The sequence below is a fragment of the Zingiber officinale genome, chromosome 7A (genome assembly GCF_018446385.1).
Source record: "Zingiber officinale cultivar Zhangliang chromosome 7A, Zo_v1.1, whole genome shotgun sequence".
NCBI lineage: Eukaryota > Viridiplantae > Streptophyta > Magnoliopsida > Zingiberales > Zingiberaceae > Zingiber > Zingiber officinale.
The window spans coordinates 134153290-134168199 of record NC_055998.1 but is presented as its reverse complement, the minus strand read 5'-3'; the positions used below and the strand labels follow the sequence as shown (position 1 = coordinate 134168199).

The 14910-nt window shown below is 45.1% G+C and overlaps 2 protein-coding genes across 2 annotated transcripts in view; both read right to left on the bottom strand.

Moving 5' to 3' along the window:
• LOC122002687 (ferritin-3, chloroplastic-like) overlaps positions 1-14910 on the bottom strand; it is a 31339-nt gene that overhangs the window by 12368 nt on the left and 4061 nt on the right. The gene's annotated exons all lie outside the window — the stretch shown is intronic.
• On the bottom strand, positions 10273-12451 carry LOC122002688 (ferritin-3, chloroplastic-like). The gene is made up of 8 exons (XM_042557963.1): positions 12270-12451; positions 11905-11988; positions 11765-11825; positions 11591-11678; positions 11182-11243; positions 11035-11100; positions 10650-10713; positions 10273-10552 (listed from the first exon to the last, which is right to left on the bottom strand). Exons 1-8 carry the CDS (start codon positions 12413-12415, stop codon positions 10518-10520), a joined length of 606 nt encoding a protein of 201 aa, XP_042413897.1. The 5' UTR covers positions 12416-12451; the 3' UTR covers positions 10273-10517.

Sequence of the window (14910 nt, the reverse complement as noted above, 5' to 3'; positions counted from 1 at the left end):
AATCAAATTTTTTACTTTTACTTAGCAAGGATAGTCAAATTAATTAAGTACAAATAATTAACTTTACAATAACAAAAATAAAGTAAGAGAATAAAAAGATTTACTTGATTACAACTTAGATGATTGTTAATCCAAAACAATTATAAGCTTCACTAAGAATAATCTTCTTCGTGCAGGTGGAATAGCCTGTTACAAACTTTGAATGCTAAAAAAAATTAGGAAAATGAATACAATGATTGTTGTTAAATTCCTAACTCCATGGAGTTTTTTATAGCCTCCTGAGATGATGTTACCGTTGGCTGACGTGGCTCGAAGGCACCTCCAAAAGGATCCAAGACGCCTCTAGTGTGGTTACAGTTTTATCCTTAGTGGCATAGTCATCAACGTCTCTGCCACGTTGGAAGTCACCTTCATGAGGATTGACGACGCCTTCACACCTCTGCTTAAGGCACATTCGAGTTCGCTCAAGGCGCCTTCGCGCTTTTTCATCCTAGGCGCCTGAGGCACATGTCAGGCGCCTCGTGTCTCGAATGCGACAACTTCTCTACCGAAGCTTGAGGCGTCTCCAAAGCCATTGGAGGGTCTCGAGCACTATTCATCCGAACAATCTCTTTCCCGTGCTCATTTGGGTGATGCTCCGGTTGTTCGAAATTGAGCTCACCTGAACCCAACTCCGGTCTTCTCTTTGAGCAAACTTCCTCCCTGGCTTCTCGTCCCTCGGATTGTTGTGCATGTTCTAGCTCCACCAGTATACTCTTCCATAGTTTATCGTCTCTCGGATGCACTGAGCCCGTCGACTCACTTCTCATGTCATCTTTCTCATCCGATGTGTCTTTCGCTAGACTTTTTGTGGTTCTGAGCTCTTGCACACTTAGACACAAGACATAAAAAATAAACATGAACTAACTTAACTTGGATGATCATATCAAAATCAACCCAGGATACTTACAGTAACTACACTTTGTGCATCGTCAAATTGATAGGAATGTGAGAATTTGGTTTTTTTCATTTATTAATTTTTATTTTTTAAAACGGTAGGTGTTGGCAAAATTTTCAATGGACTATTGTTTAAGGTCACTTTAATATTTTTTTAGTTGTAAAATAAGTAAAGGAAAGCAACATGATTATGTTCATTTACATGATAGACACAAAGATATCATTAAACAACCCACTTTTACTATTTTTTTGATATAAAGATATTAAGCAAATTGCGGATCTATTGGTGAATATTTTCATAGTTGGAATTCAACGTCTCAAATGTTTTAGATTTCAAGTGTTCCAGTTACTTTCATTAGAAGAGATGTGTCTCCATTGCTTGGTATTGTAGACAAAGGTGTTTAAGTTCCTATGAATTCAACTAATGCATACGGTGATCTCTTTCTTGCTCATTTATTTTAAAAAAAGAGCCTACTAGATCAAAAATTGAGTTGCTTAAAATAAATTCCCATAGAATTAAAGTAAATGATAATGTTTTAGTATTTTGTAAATTATATATTTTGTATATATTTATGTGTGTTATTTTCTTCTATTACATATAAGATTCCTATAAATATTCTAGATATTATTGATGATTTTGACAATCTAGGTAGATTCAATTGAGTTGTCAATTTGATTTTTTACATGAACGAACATTAGTATGTATGTAATAATTAGTATACGAAACAAGTTGATTTTTGGCCCGGTGCACGAAGTTGCCGACATACGAGGTCCTGATTTTTGACCCGGTGCACAAAGCTCCCGCCATACTGGGTCCCGGGGAAGGATCCATTGTACCTATCCTTATCCTACTTTTTTGCAAGAGGTTGTTTACAGGATTCGAACCCGTGATCTTTTGGTCACATAGCAACAACTTTACCGTTACGCCAAGACTCCTCTTCATTTCTAAGTTATTGTCAATTTCTAAATAATTTTTTTTTATAAGTTATTGTTGAGCTAGTCCCTACTCGTTTTGAAAATATATTGGTTGAAAATCTTCCTTACCTCGATGATTTTCCGCATCCATTAGAGACTCATCATTACTTGCTATAGGAGCAAAATACCCTAGTAATAGTGAATGTTGTAACTGCATTATTCATCAAAACTAAATCAAGGAGCTAATAATAAAAATATTCAAATAAATAAAAGGGTAAAATAATTACTTAAACTTATAGAAGATAAAGGTATCCAATCTGAATCAAGTGACCATGTAGTGGATCCTCATCTTGAACTAATTGTTTCTAGAACCAGGACTAGGAGAGGATGTGACCGAAGTCACTATAATTATAAGGATGCTACTATTGATAGTCCTATATGCCTCAAGATGGTACCTTAGAGGAAGAGGAGTAAGACAGAAATCTTCGCTCCTTCCATAAACATGACATGGAAAGGAGTACAATTGGTTGAGGTATCAAAAAGCAATGTTGAAAAAAATATAAAAGTAAAAGTTGTTTTGGAAGCGGAAGGGGGAAAGAAAAAAATTGATGTGGATAATTTGCAATAACAAAGAGTTAGTATCTCAATTTTTGAAGGTAATTTTAAAGAAGAGATCAATAAGAAGGCAACAAGGGTCGTTAAGCTTAAAAAAAATGAGATTGGGAGTCATTGTTGTGAGATTGTATTTTTCACATCAAGTATTTTGAGTATTTTGATTTTAATTACTAATTATATGTGTTTTTTTTAATGATAGTATGCCAAGAAACAATTTAAGAATCCTAATAAGAAAAAAAATAAGAAGAAGATGTTGTCTACTTGTTTTATACATTTTAAAAAAAATGAAAGTATGGTAGTTTCAAGCCCTCATTACATAATTATTTAATTATGTTACACATTTAATAATTTACAATTGATTTTCCTTGGAGGCCTACTTTCAAATTTGTTTGGCAGGATGCACCTTTTTGTTCAACTATGACTTCCTTCTTCTATAGTGCAAATGGTTCTATTTTTACAATCAGTGAGCTAATTGATATCTGATCCTGTCCGAAAGTTGAATCAACGGACGCTGGGCACGTGGCGCTCTCCGGTTGCTGACGTGGGTCTTCGACTGCTGGTGCGAACTTCCGGCGATCCTGCAAAGAAGTCGGGCCGGGAAGGGGTTCCCGGCGACGACCCTCCGACGCTCAAGTCAGAAAAATGAATAGCAAGAAGGTGGCTCTAGGGATCTCAGATTGCATACCTCCGATGAAGTCTGATGGCGTTTATATAGAGCCACGGGAGCTTGGTGCACACAACCCGAGGTGTACACGTGTCATACCCCATACCGCAGCATGGGCTTGTCAGAAGAGCATGTTTGATTCCATGCCGCTACAGTCTGAGCGTCTCCTTGATGGGACAGCTGAATATTCGATCGCACCATACGCAGTATGGTTTAGTCTTCGAACATGCCTGTTGTCAGCAACAGGAGTTACTGAGATGACGTCCACACTGTCCCCTATTCTTTGACTTCTTCTTCTAGGATCGACCATCCAGCCGCTCGCCCAGAGCGCTTGTCTTTAGTCCGACGTAGGTGGTCGCCCATCCGGGAAGACTGAAGGTCGTCCTTCCGCTCGGCCCTTCATTCCTGTTCAATCGAGCGTCGGAACCCCGACTCCTGCCGAGGCGCCTGTTTCCATCGGTTATTCACCGGTCGGCCGACCGGGAGGTCGGGCCATCCTTCTCTGGTCGGCCGATCGGTCCGCCCTTTCTCATGAGTCCGGTCGGTCCATCCTTATCCGATGGACCACCTGGCCCTTTGACTTCCACTTGGCGTTGACTTCCCAGCACGGGGGTTCCCTATTCTTATTGCCGGATCACTTGCCTCCCCTTCAAGTCTAGTCGAAGGAGGCGAAGTCCGACTGACTGGACTGCCGATCTGACTGAGTAACGATCGCTACACTAGTCCGCTCGGCTAGGCTTGGGGATGCTCACCCGTTCGGCGGTGTCTTGCCCGTGCCTTGTATTCCCTTGGAATCCATGTCGAATCCTCTCCCTTACTGCCAAGCATGTGCACTGCGCGCAGTAAGGGGCGTTCATTAAATGTGACCCGTGTCTTGCTGACACGTGGTGATTTCGCTTTTGTCAGCTTATGGTGGTGGCGTTACCTCCGATGGGACAGCCGCCGTTTAAAATGAGCGGTTGGATGATCACCTCGTTCTTCACTGAATCGGACGGCTGAGGCCATTCGAGGCTAATGCTATAAATCTCGCGACCTCTTCTCTCCGCCGCATTCTTGCTTCGTCGACCTTCGACTTCCCGCTGTTCTTTCTGCTCCGGCGACCTCGTGTCTCAGCTCCCCGACGACCCCGAAGCCCCTTTCGATCATCCCTTTTGCTCGTAAGCCTTCCTTTTCCTCGTTCCCTCCCTCTTCTTTTTTCTGTTAGCTGTCCCCTTCAGTTTGCCACCTTTTCTTTTTTGTTCGAACCCCTCTTTTTGTCTCGGATTCTTTACTGTGTTTCGACCATGACTAGCACTTCCTAGCCGACTGCCGGCGCTCCTGGTCTTTGGTACACGACCATGGAGAGCCGATTTGACGAGGAGGACACGCTGCGCCTCGCTCGGACCTATGAAATCCCTGCCGACCACCACATAGTATTTGCCACCCCCGCCGACCGACCTCATGAACCGCCGCCCGGCACTGTCCTCTTTTTTCGAGATCAATTTTTAGCCGGGCTACGCTTTCCTCCACATAAGTTTTTCTTACAAGTGTGCAACTATTTTCGCATCCCGCTCGGCCAACTAGTTCCGAACTCCATTAGGCTGCTGAGCGGGGTGATAATTCTCTTTAAACTAAACAACATCCCATTAGACCCCAAAGTGTTCCACTACTTCTACTACCCTAAGCAAGCCGAGTGGGGTACTTTTGTTTTCCAATCTAGGATAGGTTTCGTCCTTTTTGATAACATGCCGAGCTCTAACAAACACTGGAAAGAGTATTTTTTCTACATGCGTTTCCCCGAGCCACCGACCTTCCGTATCAAATGGCAGACGGCGATGCCAGCACAGCCGGAGCTCGGCAAGTTTAGGGGCGATCCGGCTTACCTTCATGCAGCCGACCGGCTGGTCGGCCAGCTCTACCACATCGACAAGCTGCTCCTTCCAGAAGTGATGTATATATTCGGCTTGTCTTCTATTCCCGCCGATCTGCCTTGCAACATGAGTAAGCTCTCCTATCATCCTCTTTCTTTTGTTCTAACTGATTTATTCTTTGTTTCTGCAGCCGAAGTTATGTGGCGTGCAAAGGCTACCGAGCGGCTGAAACTACGAGCCGCTGAGATCGAGGCGGCCAAGAATAGGGAGGTCGCCGAGCGGAGCTTGGCCTCAGCTGGTCCGGCCAGCGGAGAGGGTGAGGGGACTCAGAGTGTCCCCGAAGCCTTAGACGCTTCTGCCTCTCTCGGTGAGGCTGTAGGCGATATAGAGCCTGCTCAAGTCGAGGTGGAGGGCCGCTCGGCTGACGAAGCCCCCCTGGCAACTCGGAAGCGCAGACGGCCAGAGCCAGCCACTCAACCAATTCCATCTGATGAACAGCATTCCAAGAGAGGTGATGATGCTCCCTTGATCTTCGGAGCGATTTCCACGGAGAGCACCCCTACGCCGCTCGGCTCCCCCCGGGCTGCCTCCGAGGTACCGCCTACTAGTCCTCCTCGGACCATGCGTCACCTAAAACGATTGGGAGACCGTCCATCCACAATTGGCGAGCCGTCTGACACAGCAACTGTGCCCCAAGATGATCCGAGCGGCCCGCGGTTGATAAAAACTGTTCTGCGATTTCCATCGGAGGAATATTTATTGGCTGCTGATCGGCCAACAGTTCCCGAGCAGCAGATCACCCTTACGGGTCCCCTCGCCAAAGCCTGGGAGGATGCTCGGCTTCGTATCGCTCTTATGACTCCCACTCAACTAGGCGATAGCAATTTGCAGCAGGCGACTGGGGTATATCCTTTGTCTTGCCACTTACTTTGATTTAACTTCTGACTCGATCATATCCATTTGCAGAACTGGGTGGAGCAGATTGCTATCAGCAATCGCCTAGCCGAGCTGGAGGACGAGCTAAAAAAGCTCAAAGCTTCGGGGGAAAGCAGAGGCCAATCTACGGCCGCTCTGGAGAAGGCCAAGAAGCTACTGGAAGCCGAATGGAGTAAGTCCTCCGACTTGTCGAGTGAAGTAGCTCGGCTCGAGGCCTTAGTCAAGCAACGGGACAAGGAAATAAAGACTGCTACCACCCGGAAGCTCAAGGCCATCGGCGATATGGACCTGATGAAGGTGGAAAATCGAGGGCTGGAACAGCGCGTGAAGGACTTGGACGCCTCGCTGGCCACTGAACGGGAGAGCCGCTCGGCTGACCAGGCAAAATCTGAAGGGGCCTTGAAGGATCTTCAGGCTGCCCTTGACGCTTCCAGAGCCACTCTTAAAGAATATCAAGATGGGGAGCCCGGTCGGTCGGCGGAAGTGCGCAAAGCTTTCGTTTGCTCGGACGAATTTGGCAAAAGTTCAGTGACAAGCTGTCCTTAACTTTTGAAGAGGCTATCAAGGTGGCCGTTGATTATCTGAAGACTAAGGACCACCTACCAGCCGAGCTGTCTATCCCCCCCCCCCCGAAGATCTGGCCATCATGATGGGCTCTATCCCGGACGCCCTCTTTAACTTTGATGAGTGAGGAGTATTTGGACTTTCTTTTTTTTGTATGCCCGTCGTTCGGCGTTAATACCCTTGTTACTAGTACTTTTGTCTGTTAGCCGTTCAGCGTAAATGAAATCTGCTTTTATTTGCTAGCTAGACCAATATTCCTCCTTAGCCTTTGTTTCAATCATAATAATAATTTTTTCACGCTAAGTCTTCTTTATAATGGAGCCGCTCGGCCGCCCGATTTATTCTTGCCTTAGCAGCAGGCCCAATCAGAGGTCGGCCTTTACAACCGGGCAGGATCTCGCAGAAAGTTATCCGTCCGGAGGCTTTATAGACTCCTGTCGCTCGCCTTATAACGATGAATTTTACCGTCAGCGCTCGACGGTCTTCCGCTCGGCGGGTTTATAGACGCCGGCTCGTCTCTCGATTTTTAACGTCGGAGCTCGACGATCTTCCGCTCGGCGGGTTTATAGACGCCGGATCGTCTCTCGATTTTTAACGTCGGAGCTCGACGGTCTTCCGCTCGGCGGGTTTATAGACGCCGGCTCGTCTCTCGATTTTTAACGTCGGAGCTCGACGGTCTTCCGCTCGGCGAGTTTATAGACGCCGGCTCGTCTCTCAATTTTTAACGTCGGAGCTCGATGGTCTTCCGCCCGGCGGGTTTATAGACGCTGGCTCGTCTCTCGATTTTTAACGTCGGAGCTCGACGGTCTTCCGCTCGGAGGGTTTATAGACGCCGGCTCGTCTCTAGATTTGTAACGTCGGAGCTCGACGGTCTTCCGCTCGGCGGGTTTATAGACGTCAGCTCGTCTCTCGATTTTTAATGTCGGAGCTCGACGGTCTTCCGCTCGGAGGTTTTATAGACGCCGGCTCGTCTCTCGATATTTAACGTCGGAGCTCGACGGTCTTTCGCTCGGCGGGTTTATAGACGCCGGCTCGTCTCTCGATATTTAACGTCAGAGCTCGACGGTCTTTCGCACAGCGGGTTTATAGACGCCGACTCGTCTCTCGATATTTAACGTCGGAGCTCGACGGTCTTCCGCTCGGCTTATTTATAGACGCCGGCTCGTCTCTCGATTTTTAACGTCGGAGCTCGACGGTCTTCCGCTCTGAGGGTTTATAGACTCCGGCTCATCTTTCGATTTTTAACGTCGGAGCTCGACGGTCTTCCGCTCGGAGGGTTTATAGACTCCGACTCGTCTCTCGATTTTTAACGTCGGAGCTCAACGGTCTTCCGCTCGGAGGGTTTATAGACGCCGGCTCGTCTCTCGATATTTCACGTCGGAGCTCGACGGTCTTCCGCTCGGCGGGTTTATAGATGTCGGCTCGTCTCTCGATTTTTAACGTCGGAGCTCGACGGTCTTCCGCTCGGAGGGTTTATAGACGCCGGCTCGTCTCTCGATTTTTAACGTCAGAGCTCGACGGTCTTCCGCTCGGAAGGTTTATAGACGCCGGCTCGTCTCTCGATTTTTAACGTCGGAGCTCGACGGTCTTCCGCTCGGCGGGTTTATAGACGTCGGCTCGTCTCTCGATTTTTAACGTCGGAGCTCGACGGTCTTCCGCTCGGCGGGTTTATAGACGCCGGCTCGTCTCTTGATTTTTAACTTCGGAGTTCGACGGTCTTCCGCTCGGCGGGTTTATAGACGCTGGCTCGTCTCTCGATTTTTAACATCGAAGCTCGACGGTCTTCCGCTCGGCGGGTTTATAGACGCCGGCTCGTCTCTCGATATTTAACGTCGGAGCTCGATGGTCTTCCGCTCGGAGGGTTTATAGACGCCAGCTCGTCTCTCGATTTTTAACGTCGGAGCTCGACGGTCTTCCGCTCGGCTTATTTATAGACGCTGGCTCGTCTCTCGATATTTAACGTCGGAGCTCGACGACCTTTAAGACTAATTTTGACACCGATGACGTACGCCCTACCGAGCGGCGAGGGGTCTTCGTCTTCGATGACTTATCTCGGATAATTTTTACGCCCGACCGAACGGCACGGGTTCTTCGCCATCAAACTTTTGACTCGTGTAACTATACGCCGGCCGATCGGCACGGGATCTTCGCCATTGAGTCGGTGGCTCGGATTTCATACATCATGGAGATAGGCCGCTCGGCCGAAAATGCCAATTGCGTTTTTAACATTTTGCTTCCTGCATTTCAAATATACAGCCAAACGGAAAATATACAACACACATTATATTGGCGCACCTTTCACCCTGCCCCAGAAAGGCTGGAGATAATTTGCGCTTCATGGTTGATCCGAGTCCCAATCCATCTTCATCCGCTCGGCGATGCTCCCCCTTGAATGTCGGTTGGATCATTGTCTCGGGGGAGGCGTCCGCTCGGGGATCATTGCCTCCGCTCGGCCACCTGATGCTGATGTGGCCTGCTGCTCAGGCCGCTCAGCTTGTGCCTTCTGTTTTTGTTCCACAAGTTTAGCGGCCCTCGACTCGATTAGAGCGTCGGGTTCCTCCGTGGAAAGCGTCACTGTGTGCTGTCGTCCAGCTTCGTCCATTGATTCCGATCGGATGCAGGAGCGTTCCCACAGACGGCGCCAAATTGATCCTGTCCGAAAGCTGAATCAACGGACGCTGGGCACATGGCGCTCTCCGGTTGCTGACGTGGGTCTTCGACTGCTGGTGTGAACTTCCGGCGATCCTGCAAAGAAGTCGGGTCGGGAAGGGGTCCCCGACAACGACCCTCCGACGCTCAAGTCAGAAAAACGAATAGCAAGAAGGTGGCTTTAGGGATCTCAGATTGCATACCTCCGATGAAGTCTGATGGCGTCTATATAGAGCCACGGGAGCTTGGTGCACACAGCCCGAGGTGTACACATGTCATACCCCATACCGCAGCATGGGCTTGTCAGAAGAGCATGTTTGACTCCATGTCGCTACAGTCTGAGCGTCTCCTTGATGGGACATCAGAATATTCGATCGCACCATACGCAGTATGGTTTAGTCTTCGAACATGCCTGTTGTCAGCAACAGGGGTTACTGAGATGATGTCCACACTGCCCCCTATTCTTTGACTTCTTCTTCTAGGATCGACCATCCAGCCGCTCGCCCAGAGCGCTTGTCTTTAGTCCGACGTAGGTGTTCGCCCATCCGGGAAGACTGAAGGTCGTCCTTCCGCTCGGCCCTTCATTCCTGTTCAATCGAGCGTCGGAACCCCGACTCCTGCCGAGGCGCCTGTTGCCATCGGTTATTCACCGGTCGGCCGGTCGGGAGGTCGGCCCATCCTTCTCTGGTCGGTCGATCGGTCCGCCCTTTCTCTTGAGTCCGGTCGGTCCATCCTTATCCGATGGACCACCTGGTCCTTTGACTTCCACTTGGCGTTGACTTCCCAGCACGGGGGTTCCCTATTCTTATCGCCGGATCAATATCTATTGCTCAATTCTATTTAGGAGGGCCTCGTCTAGTAGGTCATATAACAAGTCTGTATATTCTTCATCTGGGTTCACCGTAAGGAACTAAACGAGCGGGGGTGGCCTCCGACCACCCGCCCCCACCCAAACTATAATTTGGGGGGCAGTGAACCTAGGGAGGGATCATAATTAATTGTGGTCGGATCACGACCATAATCCAATCGTAATTATAAGTGATCCATCCCTGATCCACTTTTTCATGGATGAAGGATCCCAAATACATGGCATGAGGTCAGCCCTTTCTAGTTATGACACCCACACAATTGCACATGTTTATTCCGATCCAACATGAAGTGTTAATCCAGTTGATTGTGAAAGCTTGAACCAAGTTTCATAGTCAATCGACACTAGACCTCGACGACATACATCAAATATTACTTTCTCTAGAAACCCCGTCTGGTTCTGCTCTATACTTTCGACAACATCAAAGATTACAATACAGAATGAAGAAAATGACAATCTACAGCTAGAGACAGATGTAACTGATCAAGACCTCAACACTTTAGGCAGCCACAGCATCTCCCTAATGGAGGAGCATCTGGTCGAAATGCCAAATCCCTGCATATAATACCCCATCGCAAATAAGACATCTGAAAGTTATCTACAACATTTCAAAACAAACATCTAGAGATTATCTTAATAATGAAATCCTTACCATGTCCATTCCCTAACCTTCTCAGCTGAGCAACATACTCAGATATCTTCTTTATGGCTTCCACCTGAAAATGAGATGAAGATTACAAAGTTCAGCAGCAGCAAGCAAATTTGATTTTTCTAACTTGTTGTTTGACAGGTCATAAGTTTGCTATTACTTATTTGCTCCAATAGTATTCTAATAGCGATATAGAGATTGGTTACTGGAGAGTAGAAATTGGAAATAAAGCTTTTGTTTTCTTTTTTTACCTTGACCTTTCAATCTTATTCTAGGTTTTTGTCTATAATTTTGCTGATTTTAGTGAAATTATGTTGAATTTTTCTGAACAAATTAACAATTGTGTCAAAGTTGACAATCAGCTAAACCATCCTCATAATTATGTCACCTGCTCTTCGAGAAATTCACTCTCAATAAAGTCAGCCAGTTGAGCATCTTTGCAATTTTCAGCAATCTGGATTAAATTTCAAGACAATGTAAAAGTTAAAATATGAGATAACGCTAACTAGTTGGACCATGGTTCAGTATCACTTACATTGTGTAGCTGGATCAGCTTCTCGTTCGTCAACTTCTCAAGAGCCAAAGTCAATTCCATGGCTGAAACAAAGCAAAACAATGTTACCAAAGACTCTACAAAATCTAAGGTTTGATCAAACTTAGCAGAGTAGGAAAAAAAATAAAAAATCAATCTCGATGTAAAAATTTAGGATTCCGAATGAAAATATTAGGATTCTTGGAGCCGACATTAAATTGTAAAAATTTAGGAATAGTCGCCATCGTTGTTTAAAAAAAAAAAGTCTCTTTCCTGGAACATCATCAATGAATAAGTAATAAGAGGATAGAGTTCATCGATATTGAGGAGAATGGACGAAACAAATATTTATATGCAACAGTTACATAAAACGACAGAGTAGATTTGTGCTGATGCACAGATTCGAACTTACCATGCAATGCTTCTCCCTTCTCGGGATGATCGAATTCAGACGGTGGCATAACAAGAGACTGGAGTTTCACTCTTCCTCCTCGCTTGTTCTGATCACGGAGAGATTTAGAATCAGTTGTCGTAGTTCAGAGACAATAACAAACACCTTGAAATTTAATTTGAATCTGTAACTTACTTGGTATTCCATCAGTTTCTCGGCATGCTCCCTTTCCTCTTCACTTGACTCCTTGAAAAATCTGTAATGAGCAAAAGCAAGTCAAATATACTCAAGAATCACAACACATGTATGAAAATAGAGAATAAACGCCTACTTACTTTGCGAGGCCTTTCAGCGCAACGTTGTCGCGGTCGAAGTAAGCGAACAAGGCATGATAGACGTAGGAATTATTGTATTCGACACTGCGAATGGAACAATGTTGACGAGATCACCGAGATTGATCTAATTAAATTTCTCATAGAAGGAATTTAAAGAACAGAACAAACGAAAGGTAAGTCAAACAAGACGCGTTCAACTAACAAGGCAGCTAAGAACTCGCTCGCATTGTGGAGATCCCAGGTCATTTATCTCGAGAAGATAAATGACAAAGAAATTTCATCGAAAAGATGAATCAACGATCGCAGGGAAAAAATATTACAATAAACATAAGGTTAAATGAATGAGAGAGAGAAATAGAACCGACTTGATCTGTTGATTGATGGCAGATTCGCACTCATCGGCGTATTTCTGACGGCCCAAAGACAGATCTGGGGACGTCGGAATCAGAGCGAGCTCCTTCCCGATCTCCTCCAAGTCCAAGGCAGCGGCCGCGGAAGCTTCGAGAGGCATGTCTTCTCGCTCGAAGGATGCGAAGGATGATGGGTGGGGAATGAAATTAAAGGGTGAGGACGCGGGGATATAAAAAGGGCAGGGGAGAGACTGGATGGGCGACAAGTGGACAGTCAGATCATTTTCAGTCGGATGCGCGTGTGGACGACTCACGATCTCCACACGACTCTCTTCCTCGGCAGGAAGACCGTGTGAAAGGAATCTTTAAGCCACAAAAAATAAAGTTTTGAAAACAAAAGGCAGCTCATAGCTTTTAATGCCATCCACGGTGCAAACGGAACTAATAATTCCATTTCCTTTTTTTGATATTTTTATCTGATTTTCATATTATCATTCAGATATTTTATTTTTCAAATATTTTAAAATTTATAATTAAATATTTTATTAAGTAAATATTTATAGATAAATTCGTTGAATATCAAATATCTTTAATTCTCTCCTTAAAAAATTAGATTTCAAAAAAATAATAAAAAAATTAAATAAGTAATCAATGCTGACTTTTTTTGGTGGCCCCTGCTACACGTCACCCACGTGCCCCAATGCAGAGGCCGTCTTTTTTTTTTAATGTTTTTTATATATTTTTTAAATATAGAAATCACCGAGTATATTGGAGAGGATCTGCATGGATGCCCTAGTAAGGAAGACGTGTGGCGGCCTCGCGCTTGTTGCGAAGACAATAGCAAATAAGACCCACAGAAGTCGCGTGTTGCTTCCCAGCTGATCATGGTCTTTGTGTTGATTTACAGTGAAACAACGTTCTAAAAGAAATCAAGAAAGTAGATATACAAAAAGATATTCGATAATTGACTAAAGCTCACATATAAAATTTCAGAATTCCTAATTAAAGAACACACTAAAGTTGTTATTTTTCAAAAAGTGCATTTATTTCCGATAATACACCTCTCGCCAACTGCTTATCCCATTCCTAAACATCATAGCAACATATTCTAAATAAAAAAAAATTATTTGATTCGGATGCATACAATCTCGACATCTCTTCGCTCTCCCAGTTCACAGAAATTAAATCTCCTCTCTCTCTATTAGCTCGTCGAAAACAATTTCCTCAAAAGTCGAAACCCTCCACGTAGATCTATCAGCTCGCCGAAAGCGACTTAGGATCTACTGATAATCTTTCCCTCTCCCATTCAAGTTTAGGGTTTAGTTTGACTTCTCATTCTGTATCCTGACGTTGGTCATCTCTCTCCTCTCCTATCTTGGATCGCTGACCTAGTATTGTAATTCAACCTCTCGATCAGGTATGTTTCACATTTCTATTGTAGTCCCCATCTCTTACACATGTTTAGAATTTATCACACTTTAACTTGCATTCCTTTGATTTGATTTTGTGTTGGTTTGCATTGTCCTTAACCACCACGCTATTTTCTTGAAATCTGAAAATCCATCGATGACTTTTTATCAAAATTCATTGGTGGGCGTGACATAGAGTTTTATCAATTTTAAAATCTGGTAACTAATAGACGTTAAAGGAGGATGAATAGTTCTGAAAATAAGTTAATCAAATTTTTTTACTTTTACTTAGCAAGGATAGTCAAATTAATTAAGTACAAATAATTAACATTAAAATCAATTACAAAAATAAAGTAAGAGAATAAAAGATTTACTTGGTTACAACTTAGGTGGTTGTTAATCCAAAACAATTATAAGCTCCACTAAGAAAAATCTCCTTCGTGCAGGTGGAGTGGCCTCTTACAAACTTTGAATGCTAAAAAACAATTAGGAAAATGAATACAATGATTGTTGTTAAATTCCTAACTCCTTGGAGTTTTTTATAGTCTCCTGAGATGATGTTACCGTTGGCCGACGTGGCTTGGAGGCACCTCCAAAAGGATCCAAGACGCCTCTAGCGTAGTTAAAGTTTTATCCTTAGTGGCATAGTCACCAACATCTCTACCACGTTGGAAGGCACCTTCATGAGGATTGATGACGCCTTCACACCTTTGCTTAAGGCACATTCGAGTTCGCTCAAGGCGCCTTCGCGCTTTTTCATCCTAGGCGCCTGAGGCACATTTGAGGCGCCTCCGGTCTCGAATGTGACAACTTTTCTACCGAAGCTTGAGGCACCTCCAAAGCCATTGGAGGCGGCTCCAGCACTATTCATCCGAACAGTCTCTTTCCCGTGCTCGTTTGGGTGATGCTTCGGCTGTTCGAAATTAAGCTCACCTGAACCCAACTCCGGTCTTCTCTTTGAGCAGGCTTCATCTCTGGCTTCTCATCCTTCGGATTGTTGTGCATGTCCTCGCTCCACCAGTATACTCTTCCATAGTTTATCGTCCCTTGGATGCACTGAGCCTGTCGACTCACTTCTCATGTCATCCTTCTCATCCGCTGTGTCTTTCGCTTGAGTTTTTGTGTTCCTAAGTTCTTGCACACTTAGACACAAGACATAAAAAAATAAACATAAACTAACTTAACTTGGATGATCATATCAAAATCAACCCAGGGTACTTACAGTAACCACACTTTGTGCATCGTCA

Coding starts and splice junctions, on each gene's coding strand:
- LOC122002688 (XM_042557963.1), bottom strand. CDS start 12,415: ATGCCTCTCGAAGCTTCCGCGGCCGCTGCCTTGGACTTGGAGGAGATC. Junction 11,826..11,904: donor GCGCTGAAAGGCCTCGCAAA/GTAAGTAGGCGT, acceptor TGCTCATTACAG/ATTTTTCAAGGAGTCAAGTG. Junction 11,679..11,764: donor AGAAACTGATGGAATACCAA/GTAAGTTACAGA, acceptor CTCCGTGATCAG/AACAAGCGAGGAGGAAGAGT.